The following is a 24,974-nucleotide window of genomic DNA, read 5'->3' as shown; positions in this document are numbered from 1 at the left end:
GAGTTAATTAGAAAAAAATCATAGTAAACTAGTTATCATTATTCTGTGATAGTGAAGTTAATTCTCTTTCTGTCTTTCTGGTGTCATGAATGAGTATACAATACAAAGACCTTGACATACAGGTGGATTATTAAACATGCAGGAAGTGGATTCATGTCTACTGCAAGACTGGGGATGAAAAGGAGATGAGGTTTATAAGTTTACATTTACATAAAGCTGTAACTTGGAGCCTCAGGCTTTTCCTTTCAGAGGTGCTTGGAGTGAAATCGTTGGCGGTACCTGCTATATGTGTAATATCTTCATGTTTTCTGTTTCTCAAGTGAATGCTGAAACATGAATTTAGAACTGAAACCACATCTTTTCTAGCCTGCCTTAAGCATTCTGCTATAAAATACTTTGGTTAGGGATGGTTGTAGAAGCTAAGCAACTGTTTCCTAAAGAAGCCAGTTTGGGGACAAAGCAACTTGATTCTGTGACCTAAAAATGGGGTTACTCGGATGGGAAGGGAAGGTGGGGGAAATCTTCTATTTACTATTCAACTATTTACTTTTTGGCTCACAATTTGTCTGAAGCATAGAAGGTGCAAACAGGTCAGTGTACAGCAGCTTTTGTGACCATGTGTCTCCAATGCTGCTTGGGCTCAAACAGCATAAATATATCTTGTTCTGATTGGTACAATGACTGACTTCCAGTTCTGACCTGTGCAAGACATGATAATTTTTGTGGAAAAATAGAATATTCTCTGTTGTTTTGGGGTGTATTTTTTTTGTTTGTTTGTTTGTTTGTTTTTTTACATTTGGAACTAATTTCAGTTGTCTTTATTATTTTTATTATTTTAGTTCTGCAGATATTTCAATAACATTGCGAAACCAAGGTAGAGATGCATTTAAACCAGAAGTGTACGGTAGCTCTATTATTGTGAATCAGCACATTAATCTGGATGGAAACAGAAGTTACAGACTGAAAAGCAAATCTGGTTGGTGGTAGTTTGTTTTATTTTCGGTCTTAGAAGCTCTTTAGGCATTTTCCTTGCTTTAAATTCCTTGATGTTAGTAAAGGGTGATGTTTCTTATTTCATTTGGATGATGATGTCCATTTTTTTGTGTTTACTAAGACTTTTTTTTTTTTGTGTTAGACTGAGAATAATTTAGCATGTCAAAAGCAGTTGTGTCAGGCTCTGCATGGTGTGAGGTCACACAGTATTTTTCTATATGAAAGTCTGCTTGTGAGATGAGGCTGAACATAGTTTTTTAGTCTTTTTGAGTTTTTGTTGAATTTGCTGATTTACCTAAATACTGTCACAGAGGCTTTATGAGGCAAGAAGGGACTTTAATTAGCAGTCTTTTTGTACAAATATGAATATATTGGAAAAATTAAAAAACCCAACCAAACAGTGTTTCTCACTTAGAACTAAGTCTGTGTTACAAAAATACTAATCTCATTTTTTACATTTACTAAGAAGCACTAGATTGAACAAAAGGCTAGGGCATTATAAGTCTCTACTTTGGACCTATGAGTATTTTTCCTTTCTTTTTTTTTTTCCATTAGGGACCTTAATTTCTTCAAAGAAAGAGGAACTCTTAGGAATACTGGATCACTTTAATATACAGGTAATTTTTATAGTGTTTAAATTCCATGCAATTTAAGACACCAGCATGTGATGTTATAATTCTTCAATTAAAAAGCAATGTTCTGTTTCATTAAATGAGAAGTTGACCTCTTCCGTGTTCTTTCAAGATCAATGCAATAGCAAAAGAGAATTGAAATTTATATCTCATACAATGCAGAGTAAGATTCTGTCCAGACAGATAAGGATTTGCTATCATCTGTGACCTGAGTCATGTATCCTGTTAATGAAAGTCTTAGCATATGTAGGTTTCTTTCATACTTGATACTTCTTTTTTTTTTTTTTTTGTTGTTGTTCATCAACAGTTTTTGCTGTTGCAGAAATTTGAGTGTGTTTTTGCTGCTTCAGTGATTAAGGAAAGATCGAGTAGTGCATATGAAGTTTAAAATATTCAACTTATTCAGCCTTTCAAATAATATAAACTTTTAGTAGGTATTGATTTTTATTTTGTGGAAACTTCCATAAGAATATATGGGGCAATTCATTGCATTTGATTAATCAATTAAATAATGAAAAATTAAACAGCATTGGACAACATTTCTAATGCTGATATTGTTAAATAAATGGAAAAAACAGGCACTGTCTTTCTAGAAGTCAGTTACCCTCTTGGGAACACTTCCTTAGTTGTCCTTGTTGTGGTTATAATTTGTACTTGAGGGAGTTGGATTTTTTCATTTTTTGTTTGTTGTTTTCTGTTTGTCTGTCTGTTTTTAAAAAAGGGGTAAGAGGACTAGAAATCTCAATTTCTGGATCTGCTTCTCTCAGCTTATTACTGAATTGCTGGGCATGGAACAGGGAAGTGGTTTGCTCACTTTCATGGATATGCAGTTACATGAGAACTTTTTTTACTTAAAATAAAATGAAAATAAATTATTTTTACAGGTAGATAATCCTGTGTCTGTTTTAACCCAAGAGATGAGTAAGCACTTTTTACAGTCTAAAAATGAAGGTGACAAGTACAAGGTAAGAAAAATAATTTGACGTTTTGATTAAACATTACAATACTGATTTCAGATTTTTAGAGGTGACGTTTGGAGACAAAAAAAAAAATATCAGAATTCTTAATTTTAATGACCTGTTGTGGATTAACTCAGGTAAGCAGCTAAGCACCACACAGCTGCTTGCTGACTTCCCTTCCTTCCCCTGCTGCCCCCTGCTTGGGGGCTTCTTACACCACCCCACCAGCGAGTAGGCTGGAGGTGCACAAGAAGTTGGAAGGGGACACAGCTGGGACAGCTGACCCCACTGACCAAAGGGATATTCCATACCATATGACATCATGCTCAGCAATAAAAAGCTGAGGGAAGAAAAAGGAAGGGGGGACATTCAGAGTGATGGTGTTTGTCTTCCCAAGTAACCGTTGCATAAGATGGAGCCTTGCTTTCCTGGAGATGGCTGAACACCTGCCTGCCGATGGGAAGTAGTGAATGAATTTCGTATTTTGCTTTGCTTGCCTGCACAACTTTTGCTTTATTAAACTGTTTTTATTTCAACCCACGCGTCTTCTCACTTTTACCCTTCCTATTCTCTCCCCCATCCCACTGGGTGGGGAAGTGAGTGAGCGGTTGTGTGGGGCTTAGTTGCCAGCTGGGGTTAGACCACAACAATGACGTTTTACGGGATATAATATCTCTTTGGTTAATTGGGGTCATCTGCTTGGTTGTATCCCTTTCCCACCTCTTGCACACCCTGCCAGTATGTTCACTGGGAATAAGAAACAGGAGGTCTTGACGCTGTACAAACACTGTTCAGCAACAGCTAAAACATCAGTGTATTATCAGTATTATTTAGGTCACACATCTGAAACACAGTACCATAACAGGTGCTATGACGACACTTAACTCAATCCCAGCCAGACCTGATACAATATCTGATCGTAGCAATCATCCACTTGCAAAAACTATTTTTTTGAAGTTTCTTTTCTCTAAAGACACTGATACATTTAAAAAAAAATTAGGACACTGTTGAGTTCATGATTCAGAAATACCCCACCAGTTATTTTACTTTGGGTATCATTCAGCATGCACAGAGGTTGTGATGAGTGGTCTTTCTATGGTAATTATTTAAAGTTCTCTTAGATAAGCTGCTGAATCTGACATCTGCATCTTTTTACTCCTTTTTAGTTTTTTATGAAGGCAACTCAGCTGGAACAAATGAAAGAAGATTATTCATCTATTATGAAAACTAAAGAAAATACATGTATTCAGATAGAACAAGGAGCAGAGGTAGGTAAAAGTTAAAGTAATTATTAGTACAGATCCGAGCACTGAAATAAGTATAGGAGTTAAACTACATACTTTTGATTTGGTTAGGTCTCTGACATTAAATAAAGAAGAATAATCTTTCCAAGATTTCATATTAAATCACAGCTTCTTGCACTCATGGTTGAACCTGTCCTTTTCTTTTTCTTTTTTTTTTTAAGCGTCTTCAAGAACTGAAGCTGCTTTATTGTGAAAAAAAGGACCGTTACAAAAGCATTGGGTTTGTGAATGACATGCGAAATCATCTTGAAGATTTGAAACATAAAATGGCTTGGGCAGTGGTAAATGTCTCGTTAAAATAAGTTTCCTCATATGAAACTTACTTTAAATTATTCCCAATCTGCTACATACATTCTGATATATGCTAATGTACGCTTCTATTTAGGTGGGTGAAATGGAAAAAGAAATACAGCCAATCAGAGAAGGCATCAGAGCTAAAGAAGGAAATACAGAGAAATTTGTTCAGAAGATAGAAGAATGCCAGGTACATATGTGGTTTAAACCATGTCGCTCTAGTTTTGGCTCCTTGACTCAAGAATAAAAATAATATTTAAACTGTGATTGCTCTTTAGCTTATAAGTTATCGGAACTGGCCATCTTAGCTTTTCAAGAACAGCTAAGAACATTGCCATTTATTATGCCTTTTTAGCCATCTAAAACTTAACAAGAACGTTTGCATTCCACCTTTCAGTGGATACTAATATTAGGACTTTTTCTTTCTGTTGTTTAGTAGGGGGTGGGGTGTGTGTATGGTTTTCATGATGATGCTTTTGTTTCAGGTAAGGGTTTTATTATTTTGACTGGGAATTTGAGATAACCAGCATTGCATTTACCAGTGAACAGTAATTTAACTCTTTTATTGTTGAGAGTACTTACTTGATGCCTATCTGTAACATTGGAGCATCTTTCAGAGAGCTGTCATGTTGGTTTTCTTCGGTATCATTGCCTGTAGAAAAGATCAGCGTCTGATTTCAGGAGACATCTAGAAATTTAACAGACTATGTGGATGGTACTTAAGACTTCTCTAGGTAGCAAAAAAGAATAATTTGGCCAAACATTCAGATTCACATATGAAATAAATGTTTTGCACAGAAACACCAGGCATCGTTATTTTGAACTTTTCAGTCTGTTAAAACTCCTCCAGACTTTCTGAATTGGCACTCATTTCTTCCTTTCTTTTTTTTTTTTTTTTTTTTTTTTTAATGCTTTAAAAAAAGAGCATGTATTTGTTTTAAAATTGAGGCGTTTTTACTTTATGGCCAAAAATGTCTGTGTGGTGTTGAAGGAACATTGTCCAGATACTGTTTTGACTTCTTTTCATATTATGGTACTTGGCCTTATTGTATTAAGAGACCTGTGTTTGAGTAAACCATGAGTTAGAAAAGAAGGTTGCTGTTTACTTCACAGATTTGGTAGTCTGTTGGTTTCCTGAGTATGTTCCTTTATTAATTTTCATCATAGAGTATCCATAGTGGCAATGACTTGCTCTATTTTTTTTGTTTTTAAACTAAAAAAAGGCAAATGAGACATGTTGAATGAATTCTTTTGAGACCTACTTCTTCTTCTTCTGTAGCATTATGAGGTTTCGAACAAATTTTGCTTCATTACTTGTAGATCATTCTCTTTTTGCACCAAAGGTAAAAGTGAATGAAGCAGAAGGAAACTACAAAGCAATACAAGACAAGTTAATAACAATAAGTGAAGAAGCACAAGCCCTGCATCCTCAGTGTGTATCTTTGAAGGCTGATGTGCAGGCAAAAAGAAAAGCAGTCAATGAAGCTGAGGTAGGCAAAAAGAACTTTCAATGTTCATACCAATTTAAAGCTTTAATCTTGTCCATGTTCTACCCATATGTGCTGTTCCATCTGTGTCTAGGCTTCCTGAATCCATAGTGTAGTTCAAAGTAGGTGCAATTTCCTGCGTGACTTGCATGTAGGTTCTGTTTGGGGGCTATGGGGTTTATATCTTTACACAGGTGTTAAGCTTAGGTCAAAATAAATACAATTCAAGTTAACTGTGTTAGTCCTTTTTCACGTTCATGAAATTCCAGTTGGTTTTGTCTGTTTTGATGCAGTTCAGTGTTTATTTACTCAAAACTGTAGTTCTTTTTGAAATTATTTCTTGCTTCTATTTATTAAACTACTGTATCCTATTTCCTTCATAGGTACTTTATAATCGTTTCGCAATTGAGTTAAAACGTCTGGGAAAAGATGATATACAGCTGCGTAAACGAATTGAAGAACTGAAAAGCAGGTAAAAACAGATAAAGTGATTACAGTGTAAGTTTATTAAGGTGTAGTTAGTTATGCAGGGAGTGAGCTCTTCTGATTAAAAAGAATATCTACAGTAACAGTTTATTTAATATCTAGTTAAACTTTAACAGGATCCAATTAAATATTTAAATATTTCTGATCCTGCTTCTTTGCATACCAAGATTTTGACTGGAAAGCGATGAGGTAAATGAGCAGGAAAAAAAGCTTTTCTTTTTTATTGGTGATAATATATTTTCTAGCTTCCATGGTTTTGCAAAACAAGTATACCTTAAACTAACTGTAATAGGAATGTAACTGGGGAGAGTTTTGTTTGATTACAAAAAAAAAAAAAGGTATTTATGCTTTGTAGGTCTTGTGAATGCAGAGAATTTTAAATGTAACTTTCTGATGCATAAATCTTTTGTATGATACAGGTAATAAAACTAAGTTCATGTCACATATAAATCATCAGTGTGGTTTTAATATATGGAAGTATGATCTTTTCTAGTGCTAATCAAGTTTCAGAGCCTGAAAAATTGGAAAGACAAAGGAAAATTGCATACTTAAGGGAACAGTTAAAGGCATTCCACGATGAAGAAATAGTGATTAGTCAACAAGTGGATCAGTTTCAGCAGGCTATATCTAAGTGTAAAGAAGAACATACTAGACTTAGGTAAGTTATGTTTTTTTAATTTAACTGTTTTCCTTTGTTTCAAGTTATAAGAGGTCCCTTCTTATGTACCTGCATTCCCTGAGGTACTAGGCTTTTCCTTTACTTCTTTTTTTCCTAGTTTATCTTAGGACTTGCTAAAGTTCTGTCTTTGGCACAGCATGACTTAATTTAGAAACTTTTGGAAAATTAAGAAAACTGTTTTGTCATTAAAGGTGAAGGGTATTACTAATTTCAAGCCCGATAAATCCATACTGTCAGTTTAATGCCCTTATTTCTCCCACCGTCTGTCCCTTACTCTCTTATCATCCTGTGGGCAGACTGATTTGAATTTTTTCATGTTATTTAATACACTAGTACATCCTGATAGGATGTCACAAGATATATAACACAACATAAGGGAATAGATACATTTAGGGGTAGTTATTGTACCTATAGTTAAAGGGAAATGTATAGAGACTTTGAAGCAAGTGATTCAAATATGAATTTAGCCCATACCCGAGCTAGGAAAACCAGGCACTCTGGCTTTGATTTGGAAACCTGAACTTTAACAATGATTACCAGAGGGGATTCTGGCGATGTTGTCATTTATTTTCTTAAGAGATTTGAGAATTAGTGCTTGTTACACTTGATGTATTAGTTTAAATGTCTTTTATCATTTATTATAACCAACAGTTACTTTGTGTTCTGTTTAAGACCTTTGTAGAAGATAGTGAAATTGAAGCATGTAATTAGAAATAAATTTATTATGAACTGTTAGAAATAAAAGTCTTGTATAACTGTTAAAAAGTAGTAGTTTTCTTTCTTGCTTTTTTGTCTCATGTTTCTTAACTATAAAATACTGTTACATGTGTTTAGCTAGCGGTACATCGGAGTATTAAGGTTTCTATACACTGTCCTATTAGTACTTGAAAAATGAGAGTTTACAATTATTTTAATCAAATTAAGGCTTCATAAGCTGTTGCTACTGTTCTCTTAGGAGAGAAGACTATGATATGAAAGAAGCACTGGATGCCAAGCAGAAACAGCTGAGAGAGCTGAAAGATAGTAAAACAAATACCTTGAAAAGATTTGGACCACATATACCAGAATTTCTTGAAGCAGTTGAAACAGCCTATAGGCAAGGGTGCTTTAAACGCAAACCTGTAGGACCTTTAGGTGAGAATGACTGCTGAAAAAGACATATTTCCTCATGGGATTTATTGCATGGCTGTGAATGTAAACAGTGATCTTTTAGAAGAACTATTTGTTCTTTAAGGAGCTTCAGATGTATGTATCTTCTGTACTTCCTGGACTAAAGGCTTTGTCCTTTGGTAGATTATCTTTTGCATCTGTTCTTTTTATCGCATGAAGTAGTTAACATCTGGTTTTCCTAATTTTCTAGCTAGTTTTGTTAAGGTAATTTACATAGTTACAATGATAAACTTCCAATGCACCCCTCTGACTCCCCCCCCCACTCTAAGCATCAATCTACTGTGCTTTGGCTGCTTGTTCCTTGGTGGATAGCACTGTCCAGCTCTGGGACAGATTTTGTTCAAAATGTCCAGTTGCTGACTTGCAGGCTTGTCAAACTTGGTGTTTTGCATGGAGCAACTCTTACAGAACCAATTGAGATTTTGTTGGAAAGTTTGGTTTCGTTTGTTTTTTGACCAGCTCTGACAGTGACTGCTATTTTCAGTTTGTGAATGGGAGTAATGGCTTCAGCATATTCTGGTTGTAAGTGTAAAGGCCAAGTACTTAAGTACTGGGCATTTACTGCAGGGTAGGAACATGCAAACACACATACTACTGAAAACAAGTCATAAAATGGAAATCTTAATGTTTTTTTAACTTGTGGCATAGTTGTTCCTCTGCCTTTACCCTTAAAGCATTAAATTGTTGATAAGCAATCTTTGCCTTGATATACTCCTGCTGAGCTGCCATAAAATTGGTACCTTAGTGGAAGTTAGTAGTGACCTGTCAAAGACCTTGGAAGAAAATGTAGTCCTCCAAATATGTATAGGTATCTCTATAGGAAGAGAAATTATACATCTGTGTTCTCAGGGTGGCTTGTCTGTTGCGGTGGTTTTTATCTTTTAGTTAACTTTGTAAATTTTTTTTTTTCTTCTTGTAAGAAAGGTTTATTTTAGACTCCTAAAAAAACCCATAACACAACAAAACAAAAACCTTGAGTGGTAAAAATGCACTAGTAGATGTTTTGTTATGGAACACAGCTCCTAAATCCTTGTCTCTTATGTTTATTTAGGTGCTTTCATTCATCCAAAAGATGCTGAACTGACCTTGGCTATTGAATCTTGTTTAAAGAGCCTAGTTCAGGCATTTTGCTGTGATAATCATAGTGATGAAAGAGCTCTTCAGCTACTAATGTCAAAACATTATCCACAAGGATTTAGACCTCAAATAATTGTAAATAAATTTCAGAATAAAATTTATGATGTTAGGCACAGGTAAGTTACATTTTGAATTTTATTGCTTAGCCTTGATGGTTCAAATTATTATTAGTTGAAAAGAATTATTTGAAATATTTTTTTAAAGATCTCATATGAGCTTTATGAATGGTGTTTTTATTTCTTTTCTTCAGAGCAGTCCATCATCCAGAATTCCCATCGGTTCTCACAGCATTGGAGATAGATCATGCAGTGGTTGCCAATTGTTTGATCGATGTGAGGGGTATAGAAACAATCCTGCTGATTAAAGTAAGACTCTATGCTCCCTATTGGTCTTCAAAGAAAACCATTTTCTCTTCGTATGGAGCATATACGATACCTTTGCTGATAGTGTCTGTTACGGACAAAAGAGGGAGAGAAGATTATTTTCTTTTTCTTTGTGCCCCTCTGAGAGAGGTCAGGCCCCCGATGGCTCCGTAGACCCTGGCTGTATCAGTTATCAGTGTTACAGTGCACTACACACACATGTACGTTTCTACTGGAGGGTTCCTGGTAAGCCCCTCTTGGTGTTCAATAAACTGTCAGTGTCCCACTTCAAACACTGTTTTCTGTCATGGGTGAGACAGAGTAAACTGACAACCCATAGTGGATTTAGATACTGGGATTTATTTAAGAACCAGCAAGTTAGAGTTCTTACTCTTACTTCCACATGCTTGCTTGTTTCCCTGCCCAACACTACCTTCAAAGGTCTCAGCTTCTGTCCCCAGCAGGGAGATCCAGGAAGGTCAGGGAGAAAATCTTACCAGTTCCTGCTGTGCAGCTGCTCAAAGATGCCCATTCGGGCTGTTACTGGCTGAGGTCCCTGGGCATTCTCTGGGATTTGTTTTTACAGATCTCTCCCCATGTGTTTGCAGGATCTTCCCTGTTTGTTTCTGGGATGTTCTGCCTCACCTAACCACTGATTTTCATTACGTTACTGTTGTTGAGCCCTACCTGAACAATTTCAGCTGAATCTGAAAGAAGTTGTATGGGTATTGTGTGAATGAAATGGATGGATCCATTCTAAATGGATAACACGATTGCCTCGGTCAAAGGCACTTGTGACCACTTAGTCTGGCACTGGCGATGTTTTTACCAGCATGTTTCCCAACCTTTAATTGAATATTGTTTGACGTACTTCGCAGCTTTCTTTGGAAGATTGTTTCCTGTATGTGTATTCCACTTTTGACAGTTAAATACACCTGGGCACTTTTGGCTAGTGATTTTTTTCCCATGGCAAATTATAAGGGACTGATTGGACTAGGGAACTTACAATTTAAATAAATTTGTAACAGAATAAAAGAAATGGGCAGCTAAACTGAGTGGGTGGTTTTTGAGAATGTGAATGCCTTACTCAACAAAGAAAAGCAGATTCTTGACATTATAGATTTTTTTTTTTTTCCCACATTCTTTCATTACTGTTATTTTTCATTAGGAATTGAAATTATTTCTGGGTAAGAACTTCTAGACAAGTTTTAAAATGATATCTTTAATTATGGTTGCTTTTCTATTGGTATGATAAGGCCTTTGTATTTTTCAGAGTAGCCGTAAAGCTCGTGAAGTAATGCAGTTTAATCGGCCCCCAAAAAATTGTAGAGAAGCTTTCACTGCTGAAGGTGATCAAGTATTTGAAAGACGATATTACTCTTCTGATTACCTCAGACCCAAGTTCCTAAGCAAAGATGTTGAAGCAGAAATAAGGTTAGCATCTTGTAACGTTGTATTTGTAAAAAATGCACTTGTTGACACGAATAGTGGAATTGCGTATTTGTCTATTTGCACGTACACTACTCTTCAGTCTCTCCATTTTCTTTGAGATTTACACTTCCTTTCTGAGACATCTGGTAAACCTCTTTATTTCAATGCCTTTCTGTGATAGGTACAAATGTGAGTTGTACCTAGATATTTTTCAGCTTGTGGCGTGTAAATTTTGCCCAGCAAGTAGGGATTTTCTGGGCTGAATACTCCAGGAAATCTAGCTACCTTCCTTTTTATTTTATGGTTCCTGAAAAAGAATATGGAGTCAAAGCAATTTCTTTAAAAATCTAGTACCTGAACAGTGGTATCACAGTTTACTGCAAAGGAAACCTGATTATTCAAACAAAAATTATGTTGGCACACGTAATCCTACAGGTTTCAGACTTTGCATCTGTGTTTTCTCAGGGTTTTGACTTCATTATGGTAGGTGTCTCTGATAAACTTGCCTTCCCTCCCCCTTCCATTTTATTTTCTAGTTGTGTTTTTTCTCATTACTTTCAAAATGGTAGTTTAAAAAGCCAAACACGTTTCAAAGTTTAAAGACTTGAACTGTCACCAAGTAAATTGGTAACAGTAGAATAATTTTCTTTTGAGTCTCAGATTATATCACAAACATATTAAGTAAATATTTTAATTTATTGTATTAATAGCTGATAGTGTAGACTGAACTGGATGTTAAAAATTTATTTCTGCAAACTCCAACGATTTAAATATGTCAGTTAATTGTACTTTGTCCATGTCAGTATATAATGAACTTCTCTCAAAGATTATCATAACTTTTAAAGTGTTTATAGGCATTTCATTACCAATATTGCTATGGGGGAATGGTGTAGGCCAGTTAAAAAGGAAAAATGCCTTCCCACCTCCTTGCTCCGCTTCAGAACTTAGCCTAAAGCAATGCTAAAGCAATGGCACATTTATCTGGAATAGTATATGGAGTTTATTAAACACCGATTCTGGTATCAGGCTTAATCAGTCCATTTCATGCATCTATAGAAAAAGTTGGATTACACACTTGCATTATTTTTTCTTTTTTAACAGTAGTATTAGTAAAGCTTTCCCTTTCTTTTGCAGGGATGAAAGACTATCAAAGTTTTGCTATCTATACATAATAATAAAAAATAGCTTTGTTTTGCATTTCAAATAGTTTTACCACAAACTGAAAGAATTAATTATGGAAATCTCTGGACATGACCTCCTTTATAGAAGGAAAAGTATGAGACTATGTAAATTTTTTTTTTTTTTTTTTTTCCACATCTCTGTTAATATGTTTTCTCTCTGACTGGAAGTGTTTTGTCCTAGTCAAAGTATTTGTTTTCTCTCAAGATGCAGAATTATTTTTAGAAGTAACACCCTGGTTTAGTTCAAACATCTGGCCTGTTTGCAAAAATTGCTAACAGAGGTTACAGATGGTTCGAATTACGTGAATGGTTTATCTGCCAGGCATTGAACTAGGACCATCAACCAGCTACCTGCTGGTTATTGACTATGAGTTCTGCTGTGGAGCTTTGGTGTTTCTGTATTGATCGTTCAAACCATCCGATGCATAACAAACTTCAGATTTTTTTTTTTTTTTGGGAGGGGGGGGGAGTGTGCTTTTTTACTCTTTGTTTTGTTATGCATTTAATTTTGTGTATTTCTCTGTGTGTATGTTTAATAAATAACATCTGTGTAATATATAATATCTCAATATCACTTTTTTTATAAAGCCACCTGGAGAACGAAATTGAAAACAAAAAGGCACAGATGACAGCATCTCGCCAACGTCTATTTTCCATTGAAAATGAGATTAGGCAAAATGGAGATCATCTTTGTGGTCATCGACAACACCAAAAAGAACTACAGGTAAAATAGGTACAAAGTTAATTTTTAGAAATGGGTTGGTCTTTCCCTATTTCGTTTTGACTTTTGCAATATATTCTGAGTGGATGATAGTTATTAATTTTTATCCTTACTTTTGTTGTTTGCTTTCATGTTGTTTACTTTGGTAGTATGCTTTCATCATTTATATGATGATATCATTTATATGAATGATAGAGGTCACATCAACCCTAGTCTATGCTGTTGTTTCTGTATGGTATCTTTTTTCTTTTCCTCTTGTGCTGAATCTTACAAATTTCTACTGCTGGTTTTTTGATGCAAATAGGAAGTTGGTGCAGTATTTCATGTAAGTTTCTTTTCCTTGCTTCCCCCTCCATTATTTCTGTTGAGCCTTACTTCTTTGTTCCCAGAATCTTGTTTCTCTACATGCTCTTCATTTATATTCTTAAGCTATTTTAATATGCTGAATATTTCACCTTTAAGTTTTCTTAATGTTAATTTCTTTGTAAACCATTTTACAACTCTTAGTCTTCTTTCTTTTTTTTCCAGTACTTCTAGATAGGATATATATTTGTGGTGGCCAGTGATGTATACGGTTATGCAGTGTAAGATAAATACGATATAAGGTTATATTCAGTGAATGACAACAATCAGAAAAAAAAACATGGCATGTGGAATCAAATTGCTGAAGATAAATATTTGAAGGAAAAATAAAATATATTGTATTCAGTTGCCATGTTGAATGGAAATACAATAACAACTTCAAGATTTAAAGTGCATGTGGCTTTCAGAACAAGTTATATCTTATAAAAATGGATTCCATAGTTAAGTGGGAAGAGTTCTGTCTTTTGTAGGCACCAATGAAACTAAAAGACCAAACATCTTGCTTTCTGTGTTTGGTTGAATGAACAAATGTCAACTTTTCTCTTTAGATAAGCTCAAGAATGTTTATTTTCTTTTTCTTTTCAGATAAAAATAAGAACAACAAATGCAGAAATAGCAGATCTTGAAAATATGGAAGAACACCAGTCAGTGGACATCCGTACATTAGTAAGAATAGATTATCAAATTATGTCTATTAAGAATATGAAATAATGTCTTTTAATGTTGGCAGTACTTTGAAATAAGCAAATATTGTAGATTTTCAATTACTGTACAAGCTGGATAAATAGTGAAGAACGTAAAACTCTACAATATGTCTACAATTATGGCATTGGCATGATTTTATTTATTTTTGGTGAGTTTTTGTTTGGTTGTTGGTTTGTGTTTTTTTTTGTTTTTTTGTTTGTTTTTTTTTTCTGCCCTTTTTCAAACCAATAGCACTGCAGGTTTATGGAAGGGAAAGTGGTGTTGTAAAGAGATATTCCCTGCATTTTCTTTCCTCATTCCAGACCTGCAACGCTGTAAAACTCTGGGGTGAAGCAGTGCTGTAAGTTTGGAAGTCAGAAGTGGCACTATCAAAGCATAGGTAAAGGCCACTCTGGAGCATAATTTATGTCACAGCACTGCTGCTCTGCCCTGAACCCACAGTTTCTTGCTTTGCTGTAGCTTCACCATGCAGAAGTTTTAAAGTTCATATATTGCCCTAGGGAACGATTATGGTAGTATGATGGTTTCCTCAAAGTTCTTATTCTTACCCGTGCATTCTTAAAATGTATGCATAGCAATTTAATAACAGAAGAAAAATGTTTAATAATCTGTTGTGATTCATATGATGGTGGCCAGGAATTTCAGCTGTTGTTGTAATCTAATGTATAGATGGCCAAGATTTCTGAGCAAATCTGAGAATCATGCTGATAGATATTAATAATAATCCTGACTATAGTATTTTCAAATTCCATGCCATTTTTCCCACTATTTTATCTGGGATCAGCGAGAGGCTAAGTTGCCCAGAATGTTTTTTTCTTTTTTTTGTAGGGTTTCTTTCTCTGTTCCAGATTATCTAGTTTTTAAAAGAAGTATTTTCTTTATCCTTTTGGTGAGACAGAAAAATATTACATTTTTGTAGGAGAATATCTTCCTGTTCAAAAATTATTGGACACTTGCTTTTTGAGCATCACAATTTTTACCATTGCTTCTGGTAATAGTCTTATGCAACTGGTAGTTTTATGTTTGCTTCTCCTTATTCCTTTCTTGGATTTTTGTGGGTTTTTGTTTGTTTGTTTGTTTTTGGTTTTGTTTTTTTCCCCCCCCCCTGTTTTCTGTGCTTTCTGACCACTACTATGTATTGATTTGCTGTTCTTTCACTTGGTATTTATCTTTCATTGCTACCTTGATTTCACAATTGTCTGATTGTGGAAAAAAAAAAAAATCTTAGTGATACAAAATATCATTTACATATTCTTCCCAGGTTTTACAATATTTGTCTCTTTGAATTAAAAGTATCTATGATGATAATTCATTAGGAATGGCATCATTGTCCAGGAACAGTGATGATCTACTTACTGTTCCTGTGTTCCTTTGCATACTGAATGTATATACTCTGTCACGGATCCAGAGGGATGTTGCCTTGTTCTTTTGTTTAAAAAATTACTGTAGTAAAATATTATCATGGCTAAGCCTTCACAAAATCCTAACCTCTCTAGACTTTTCATCACAAGTCCCAAATAAAGTCCCCTTAATTTTCAGTTAGATAGTTATGAAATTCCACTTTTTCTTCTGCAGTTTGATTCAGTGGTCTCCTACTGTCAGTCTCTTCTTTTGGACTTTAGTGGCAGCTGCATTGAGCTGTTCATATTCTTATTAGAGTATTGCATGTAATCTTGTACCCTGATAGCAATAATAAAAGTCTTGTACAGTAATTTGCAAATGTATGTCTTCTTTTATTATTCTTCATTTAATATATTTTGACAGGAAGATGAAGCTGAAGAAAATAAGGGTAAGATGGAATCTGTAAAAAAAGACATGCAGCAACAAAGCACAAAAATGGAAGAACTGAAAAATATTCTTCAGGTAGCTGAGAAAAAATTGGAAGAAATGAAAGAAAAAATTCATCAAGTAGAAGAAATTGCTGGTCCAATTAAGGTAGCAATAATTTCATATTGTATTTTTAAATCATTCCCTTTGTGTGGCAAGGGGAATGATGTTAAAAAGAGAAAAGAGTATGCTCCTTCTTGATACATTTAAGGTCTATCTGTGAAAATGGAAGTAGAGCATTCTTTCTAGAGCATATCAAGAAATCAGCTTGGCAATATTTTGAAGATGATGTTGATTGTTGAATGTAGTTGCTATAGTGTTTTATGTTTAAATAGAGTTTGTTCCCAGATACTTTTATTCATGGACTCATAAGGAAGGAAGAATAATTTCCTTGACTTTCCTTTTTAGTGCATCACATTTGTTGTTTTGGATTATTTATTTGTTTTTCATAAGGCCTGGCTAAGAATGTTCACAACTGGTCAGTTTTCAAAATAGCATTTGAAGCTCAATATGAAATGGTTGTTACTCTATGAAGTTGCATAATCACAGAAGGTACTGATACGTAGTTTCAGTTATTCAAGATGACAGCAGACACCTGGAAATCACAGAGAAGTGGCAAGATTTAAGATAAATAGCAGAGTGGTGACATGCAAAATTTGATATTAGCAAATGGAAGGCAATCTCATGTTGTCAAGAAGAATTCATGGTTTGAAAATGGAAATAAGCGTCCAGCATGTTGTAGAAGGATGAATGAGGAAAAACTTAAAGATCCCTATAGGAATCTCTTATATGTGTCACTTAACTTGTACATTGCTATGTAGTCAGCCCAAATTAGAAAAGCAAGAGCAAACAAACAAAGGAAGGAAGCAGGTAAAGAAAATAGCTGATAAATATATTAGTTATAATGCATCTAGTGTGGAAATTCTAATGATATGTTCTATTTAAAAAGAAGCAGCATGTAAGGATTTAAGATAAGCCATCTAGTTCACAGGGATAAGGAAGAAAATTGTCTTCTAATTTATGTCATTGTTTATACCTGTTTGCTTCTTTGGAAAGCTATGATATCACCTCAGCTGTATCAACACTTATGTAGTATAGAAGTTGCTATTGTCTACATCATATTATAGGTACAGCAGGACACTGAGTTTTCACACAGAAATGCAGTTCTGGCTGATGTCACACGGGCATCAGAAGTTCTGGCTAGAATGTAGCATATAAAACAAATGTAGTTTTTGGAGGCTTAGGAGAAAGGGTGGGTTTTTTTCAAAAATTAAAACATACCCTCAAGATACAGTTCTTAAAAACATTGCAGGTCTTTATTGTATCCTCGTCGGAATTGAGTATAGACTTTCTGATAAGTTGCTGTTAAAGCTCCTTTTCTTTAAAAGAAGTTGTCTTACTGAAAGCAAAATAAGTTAGACAGTGTTAAAACCAACATAATTACCTGTGATAAGTAAACATTAGAGAGATGCTTAGGAATCTACCCCAAACAGCTCACTTACCACATCTTGATTTATTCCAAACAGGATGAATTAAACCAAGCTGACTCAGAGGTGGAAAACAGTAAACGCCGTTTGCAGCACTATGAAGACAAGCAGAAAGAACACTTGGCTAGCATAAAAAGACATAAAGATTTACTAGCTGCCAAAGAAAAAGAATTAGAGGTAGGTGTGGGTTTTTTTTCCTTTACTGAAGTTAGATGATCATGATCCTTCTAATATTTATTAATAAATCATTCCACTTGTACAACATACAGACCACATTAATAGTCAGCTACACTGAGTATTTTCTCAGCTATGTCTTAAGCTGGCTGTATCTAAATCACGTGAAAGTAATTTTGTATACATGAATTGAGGCTTCTTTTTTTTGTCTGGCAGAGCACCGTTTCTGTCTTGACAGAGAAGTTAGGGGTTATCCTTCTAGGACTCTTTTCTTCTGTATCTTGCAGTGAAAAGATTAAAATGACTTAAAATTTCTGTTTTAAGTTAAATTGAATAATACCGTTTTAGTTTTTTGGGTGCTAAGTTTTTCCTTGTACATACCTCATATCTGATCTTTTAAAGACTTGATATCTAATCAAGTTTTATTAACTAACTCTGAAATCACATCTGCAAAGACTTTTGGAAGACTCTCCTATTTAATTATGGTGAATTTGGTTCCTTATTTATCTGTATTAGCTAAATAACTGTGAATATATAAAAGATCTCAGATGGATACAGTTCTTAGCACTGAAATAACTACCTACCTATAAATGTTCTTAGTAAAATTGTTAATGATAACTAGGTTTGCTGTGATAAATTAAGAACAATACAAAAACATTGTTCTTGCTTGTAGACCTTGTTTTTCCATAGCACAAAATATTTGTTGTGAAGACTAAACAGGCTGTTTAAAAATGTAACAATTAATTGAGTTTCAAACATTGCTTTAGGAAAAAATTGCACAAGCTAGGCAAATCTATCCAGAGCGCATAGAGGTCAGCAGAACCGTTAAGAGTCTTGATGCAGAAATGAATCGCTTGAGAGAGAGGATAAATTCAGAAAGTGATCGCCATGGAAACAGAGAAGAAATAGTACAGTAAGTCATCTTTAATGTCTTAAGTTGTTCAGGTAAGATGGAAAAGACAGGGGAAAGAAGTGTTTTCTTATTGACTCAATGCATTTATATGTGTGGTTAGTACTTAAACCATGTACGAAAGTATGGAAACACGCTGTGCTGATTGCTCAGTCAACCAGTACTGAACAGGCTTAGGAGTGTTGAACTACCCTCTAGGGATTTTAGACAGTGCCTGTACTGTCTTTCTATCTCTATATATCTGAAGTTACCAATAATCAGAAACCTTGTTAACGTTTAGAGGTTATGACTACGTGGTGTCAACATAACTCGCCGTTGTTCTGTGATGCAATGAGCATTAAGGATACTTCTAGTTTGAATAATTAATGCAAGAGTTAGGCCATTACTTGAGGTTTTGACTACAGTGTATTTCAAGGAATCACTCACTTTGGATGTTCTTGAGCGTGCAGAGCCCAGTCATTCTTTCTCCTTGGTGTAAGAGCTTCCTTTCAAAAGAATTAAAAATAAAAGTAAAATTTAATTTTTTGACCACTTTGCATTTGTGGACAGTGTCTTCCTTGACTCATCAAATGCTTTTAGCTTTAATGTAGATCCTCACAAGAAAGTTTTTATTTGAATGTTTTGATTATCAACTTGATTTTCAGCACTTACACCAATAGCTTGGGTTTAATGTAATGCATGTTGATCCTAAACTTTCTGTTAATTAAAACAGGCAATTTCACGATGCAAAGGAAAGATATGAGGATGCAAACAGTAAAGTAAAGAATTTAAAGAAATTTATTAAGCTGCTGGAGGAAATAATGACACAGAGATTCAAAATATATCGGCAATTCTTAAGGTGAGTTAATTTTACTGTAATTTCAGATTTCAGGTAAATGAATATGTAGGTGTAAGTATGTGGCTGTATTCCAGGGTGAAAATTACAGAGCAGACCTATAAGAATGAGATATCTTTAAGGCGGTATTCACAGCAATCTTTCTAACCCAGTCTTGCTCCCAGATCTAATACTATTCTGCCTGACAGTTCAGGGGCAGCCCGGACAGACAGCTGGAAAAACAACATGGTCAGGAAAGGCTGTGTTTTGCTTCACACAAAAGGCCTCGGCTATGCTGACTTAATCCAAGGCAGTTCTGTTTCAGTGCTGGTTTTGGTCAGTAAAATACCAGCAACGTGCTAGCATTGAAATTATCTGGAACTGTCGCGTATTTTAATTGAATATAATTAGTGGTGCTGTGCTCATGTAATTTCATTGTGGGCCAAACACATTTTCTCTGCCCTGTGCTGAAAAAAATTCAAGACCTTTATTCAGATTCTGCAATTTGACAGCTGCTTCTGTCATGGAGTGTCCCTACCGGGAGTGCACCCTTTCTGTATTGCTTCAGTCCCTTAGTATCCTATACCAATTGATGAAGATTTTGTGGTGGCCTCTCTTCAAAAGGACTGATGGTGTGTTTTCCAGTGCAGCCCTTTATCGTTCATCATTCCCTTCAGCAGAAATGGAGGGATATCTGTGGTGGCTCTGCTTTTTGTATTTTTTGATCTGGGCTTTGGAGGCGGTGCCAGTTCATCCTGCCAGTAATGATCAGGAAAATCCCAACTTTTGCAGGTGGAAGTGTAGAAGTACTAGTGGGTAAGATTTACCTGCAGAATCGGATGCTTGCCTTTTGGTGCCCATATATGTCAAACTGAATCTTGTTCCTAGTGCCCAAATTTGACTATAAATCCCTCTTTAAGATGTGTTAAAGAACCATAATTCTTTATTGGAGGAACTGTGATGTATTGTCTATTGGGGAATTGTATGCTAGAATGAGGGGAAAAGGGGTGGTGATGGAATTAATATTCAACACTTTGATTCCTGGGGTCTGGCAGAGTCTGCGTAAATTCTTTACTGTCTTTACTGTGCAGTCCTAATGCTGGATAGGAAAGCAGTGGGATTTGGTTGTTTTCTGTTGAAGTTGTGGCAGAAGTGTGTAAAAAAGCTTCTAGTCAACTGAAACAGACTTCTAGAAAATACAAAGCCTGTACTTCTGGGTTTCCTACCTTGTTACTTTGTGTCAGTGATTCTCTCCAATATGTTCAGTATCAGAAGTCACCTGTCCCAGAGTGTAATTGATGTGAGAAAACCTTAGGAATGGAGCAGGGGTTGTTATTTAAGATTATGAGGTGGAGCTGTTGATAAAAACCTGTTGTAACTTTTCAGTGTATTTTAAAACTTACTGAACTAATGTTTTCTTGCTTGATTTGACTGATTTAAGGCTCCTTTCTTTACGATGCAAACTCTACTTTGACCATTTATTACGTATTCGAGCTTGCTCTGGAAAAATACTTTTTGATCACAAGAATGAGACACTTTCAATAACAGTAAGTTATTTTATATTACTTCAGTTACCATAATATGTAATGAAAATATTATTTTTTTAATATCAGCTCCTAGAACATGCATTGCAAAGGATAGTGTAAGTTGTTCTCCTCTTTCCAGAATGTGACATGCTAAATTGTTCTTGCTTGTTTTCAACAACATCCTACAAAAAAAACGTATTGCCAACTTAAATGAGCAGGTTGCTAGATTACATGGAATAAATTTGAACTGTCATCTTATCTGAGGATAAGAATTCACTAGCCAGTCATCCTAGTCAGTCTTTCAAAATTGCTCATTTGTATTTCATGGATAGGAAGTTTGCCTTTAATTGTGATTGTATAATGGCTCTAGTTGTTATTTAAACAACTTTTAATGGCTGAAAGCTTCAATATTATGTTGTTTTCTGTGTGTCTTTTAACATACCTCTCAAAAAAGTTTTACTTGTGGGATGTTTACTTTTATTTCTGTGGGAGATTTCAGTTTTAGGAACTGAGGGGAAAAATGTGTAGTGACAACATAAATACATGTTGACGCAGTCCTTATTAAACAGGTGAAGGATACGTATCTGAAGAACTCAAACTCAATCCACAAAATGTCAAGTCATTACCTGGCTTTATCAGAACACTTTTGGTTTTATAGCTGATGTTTCATGTTTCTCATGCAAGAGATCTATATTTAGTCAAGGAAGGTAAATTAAAATAAGAAAACACCCCCACACACTCCCCGCCCCCCCCAAAAAAAACACCAAAAGACCCCACTCCAAAATAGTTCTTTTCTGCTTAGCTTGATAAAGGTAATGTAATTAACAGGACAAGAAAATGCTTAAATTTAATCTTAAAGGGGGAGTGCCACAAGGTGTCGTCATAATCAATGGAACCAAAGAACTGTTCACAATGTTTCATGTATTCTGGTGAAGAAACCGTTCCTCCTTTGAACTCCTGCTGTAAATCTATTACCAGCTTTACTAGTGTGGCTGGTAACCACTGGATTTTCCTGTAATATAACTGTAATGTAAGTGTGTGTATACTTTAATATAAATGCATAAAATTGTTCTCGAGTGATCTCTATCTGTTCATGTGTAACGCATTTGCCATTAGAATTATGATTCTGTTAGTAGGTCTCTATCTCAGGTTTAAAAATTGCTCTGATATTTTTATTTCAAGGTCCAGCCTCGAGAGGAAGACAAAGCTGCCCTTAATGATGTGAGATCTTTATCAGGAGGTGAACGTTCCTTCTCAACAGTTTGTTTCATTCTTTCTCTGTGGTCCATTACCGAATCTCCTTTCAGATGCTTGGATGAATTTGATGTCTACATGGTATAAACTTAAACTTGTATTTGCTATTCTGATTTGTATAAATTAGTGAAATTGTTGAGTTGATACGTGTATTTGGTTAGATTTTAAAACACTATATTTAAATGAAATATAGTTAGGGATCTTTGTTCACTTTTCTTAGTGACTTTTGAAGCTTATTCTGTTTCTGAAGTTGGTGCCCAGAGCTATGAGCATTTCTGTTACTTTATGTGTTTAAACCTTATTTCAGTGCAAAAATCATAAAATATAACTTTTTTTTTTTTATTAGTTCCCTAAACAGTTGTTACTGTGTTTGTCACAGATTGCCTCTGCATATGGCTGTGACAGTTCTGGGCTTAGCACGTGCTTTGACTTCTACAGATTCTGAGATCAGTGGGGTTTTTTTCCAGAGCAAGTGTAGCAATTGAGTTCACTGTTGCTCATCAGAAACATTTGTAATACTTCCCCTAGTAGCATCTTTCCAAGATGCTGAAATGCAGAATAATGAACAGTAAATACTACTGATAAACCTCATCTTTCTGTACAGCTTCCCTGGGTAGGCGATTAACCAATTTTTTTATCTATTCTTATTTTATTTCCTCCTTATTAATATTCAGTGTAGTTTGGTTTGAGAAAAGAATTAGTTCTGTGAGACAAAGAGTTGATACTGGATTATTTCATTTTGCCTTCAGTGCCCCCCCTGCCCATCAATGATTTATTTACTGGGAATCACAGACTTAAAGTATATTATCTTTTTTCCCCTCTATATATAAAGAATTTCAAAAAGGAAAGTATGCATCTAAGATGGTCAAGCAGTCTTTTTTCAGCTGACTTCCAAAGCTTAGGTCCTCTTTTTCAAGTTAGTTGTGCAGAAGTCTATCCATCTGTCTAGAAAAGGGTGGATACTCAGAACTATAGGTCCTGCCGAGAGCTTCCATGTTGTCTATTCCATAAATAATTCCACACAATTTGTCTTTCCGCTGCTGTGCCAGTAACTGCAACCCTACTGTCTCCACGTTCTGTGGTTACTTTTGGTGTTATCCTGGGGACCCACCACAAGAGGACTCCATCAGCATGTTTGCAAGGGAGATACCTAGTTTCATGTGTAACGATGTGTAGAAGCAGAGCTTTGTTTAACCCCTCCTAATATTAGCTTCCCATTACACATCTTTTTCAGTAAGCCTAATGCATAAAGTTGTATTCAAAATAGTAATAATAATAATAATCATCATAATAAAAGCAAGCTACGTAATATCTTAGGTTTCACGCAACCCATAAATCCTTTCAGGTAATTTTGAACCAGGATTTTATAGGAAACATTATTCTCCTAAAATACAATTCATCTCAGCATACCAATAAAGCAAGAAGCACTACATGTATAAAAGCTGTTAGAAAAACATTGTGAGTGGGAGTGTGTGATTGTTCCGACAGAAGCTTTGTATTGTGCATATATACTAAAAAGTAGAGTTTAAGAATTTCCCCGACTGTAATTTGTAGCTTTTAGAATTTAACCCTAATGTTTCTCCAGCTTAGTTTTTATTAGACTTTTTTTTAGCTAAGCTTTACTGTGTATGAATTAATTCCGGTAGGTTTTTCTATTAAGAAATTTTCTAATGAGTTTATTCTTAAGGATTTGTCCTAATTTGTGCAATAATAGGCCAGTGAAGCACACGGTCAGTATCTCTACCTGACAAATCTTTTGTCTTTAGGACATGGTTAACAGAAGAATTGCAATGGATATGATTCTTAAGGTGGCTGACTCTCAGCATCATCGACAGTTCATTTTGCTCACCCCACAAAGCATGAGGTAATACTGTTGTGTTATGTTTCCTGGTACAAGAAGTTCTATTGCAAGGAGTATAACTTGAAAAAAGTAAATACGAGGAGAAAGAAATTTTGCTGTTTGTAGCAGTAGAACATCAACAATTAGAGTTCAATGCTGATGGTTCTGGGAATTTAATAGGTTTTTCACTCTTCCTTATGTAATGTCTCTTAATATGGTAGTTCAGTGGGACTTGAATCACTTTATCTTAAGTAGAACAGGTTTTTGAAATGTTTTATTGTGTAAAGTAGGTTCTTGGTAGCTTTTAGCCTTGTATCTCCCCTCCCAAAATTAACACAAGACTTAGCTTTTTTCCTATTAATACTACAGTACTTTCAAGATGTTTGTCATTCGAGTTGATTTATTTTTTTTTTAATATCGCCGATCTAGAAACTGGTAACTTAATCCTTGTTTCCTGTTTTTTGATCTAGTAGCCCAAAATTCTTTAAAAAGCTCCATATAAGTCCCTGGTAAAGCCATGCTGAGCTGAAAGGGACAGTCACTGTCTAACCTTATGCAGCCAACTCTTCTCTCTATGAGCCAAATGTAATCAGTGAAGCCTGCAGAGGATAATTAAGCGGTCTTCAAAATGAAGTGGATTTGCACTTAATTGTCTTCCCTTACTAATATCTATAAAAAGTAGAATAATGGTATTCTGTTGTTGTTAAGTGGAAATGCTTTTTTGGGAATTCCTGAAACTGTATTCAATAAACATATAGGAATTTTCTGTATGGGTACTGTTTAAAATTTTAATGATTCAAGTGCAGATTGGTTTTGTTATATTTTGTTACATGTTGCATATTCAGCAAACATTTAATGTAACAAAGGTACAGAGGCACCTTCAGAAAAAATACATTTAGGAGAATCGGTGGAGAAGCCTCTAAATGTATGTGTAGTAACTTTGCTCATTCTTAGTCTGATGTGAGTGATTATACAAGTATAAAGTGTGTGCCACTTCAGGATCTGTAAGGCAAATAAGAAGTGTATTCGATCATTATTTCATTTGGAGTTTCTCTTTAAAGTACCTTTTCTAGAATTAAAGTAGTCTAATTGTTAGAAATCACATGATTGAAATTAGTCATTGTCTTAACCTCAAGCTTTTACTGGTCTGGCTCCAGTAGCAGTGCAGTGAAGCCAGAACTTCACCCTGTGTCATTGTTTTTTAAAACTGACAAAGAAAAAAAGATGGAGTTATTTAA

General features: G+C 35.0%; 1 protein-coding gene across 1 annotated transcript in view; it reads left to right on the top strand.

Moving 5' to 3' along the window:
• The window catches only part of SMC6 (structural maintenance of chromosomes 6), a 28,438-nt gene that overhangs the window by 2,933 nt on the left and 531 nt on the right, over positions 1-24,974 (top strand). Inside the window, exons 4-25 of the mRNA XM_082480753.1 lie at positions 840-976; positions 1,549-1,610; positions 2,510-2,590; positions 3,751-3,852; positions 4,050-4,169; positions 4,274-4,372; positions 5,526-5,672; positions 6,053-6,141; positions 6,649-6,813; positions 7,790-7,968; positions 9,056-9,257; positions 9,392-9,506; positions 10,777-10,937; positions 12,704-12,839; positions 13,785-13,865; positions 15,669-15,839; positions 17,258-17,395; positions 18,160-18,305; positions 19,015-19,140; positions 20,558-20,663; positions 21,825-21,977; positions 23,663-23,760. Coding sequence (XP_082336879.1) covers positions 840-976; positions 1,549-1,610; positions 2,510-2,590; positions 3,751-3,852; positions 4,050-4,169; positions 4,274-4,372; positions 5,526-5,672; positions 6,053-6,141; positions 6,649-6,813; positions 7,790-7,968; positions 9,056-9,257; positions 9,392-9,506; positions 10,777-10,937; positions 12,704-12,839; positions 13,785-13,865; positions 15,669-15,839; positions 17,258-17,395; positions 18,160-18,305; positions 19,015-19,140; positions 20,558-20,663; positions 21,825-21,977; positions 23,663-23,760 — 2,814 coding nt within the window. The remainder of the gene's footprint in view (positions 1-839; positions 977-1,548; positions 1,611-2,509; positions 2,591-3,750; positions 3,853-4,049; positions 4,170-4,273; positions 4,373-5,525; positions 5,673-6,052; positions 6,142-6,648; positions 6,814-7,789; positions 7,969-9,055; positions 9,258-9,391; positions 9,507-10,776; positions 10,938-12,703; positions 12,840-13,784; positions 13,866-15,668; positions 15,840-17,257; positions 17,396-18,159; positions 18,306-19,014; positions 19,141-20,557; positions 20,664-21,824; positions 21,978-23,662; positions 23,761-24,974) is intronic.

The sequence above is a fragment of the Vanellus vanellus genome (genome assembly GCF_965231255.1).
Source record: "Vanellus vanellus genome assembly, chromosome: 3".
Taxonomy (NCBI): Eukaryota; Metazoa; Chordata; class Aves; order Charadriiformes; family Charadriidae; genus Vanellus; species Vanellus vanellus.
Note: the sequence above shows the minus strand (reverse complement) of the source record. Positions and strands in the feature narration are given on the sequence as shown.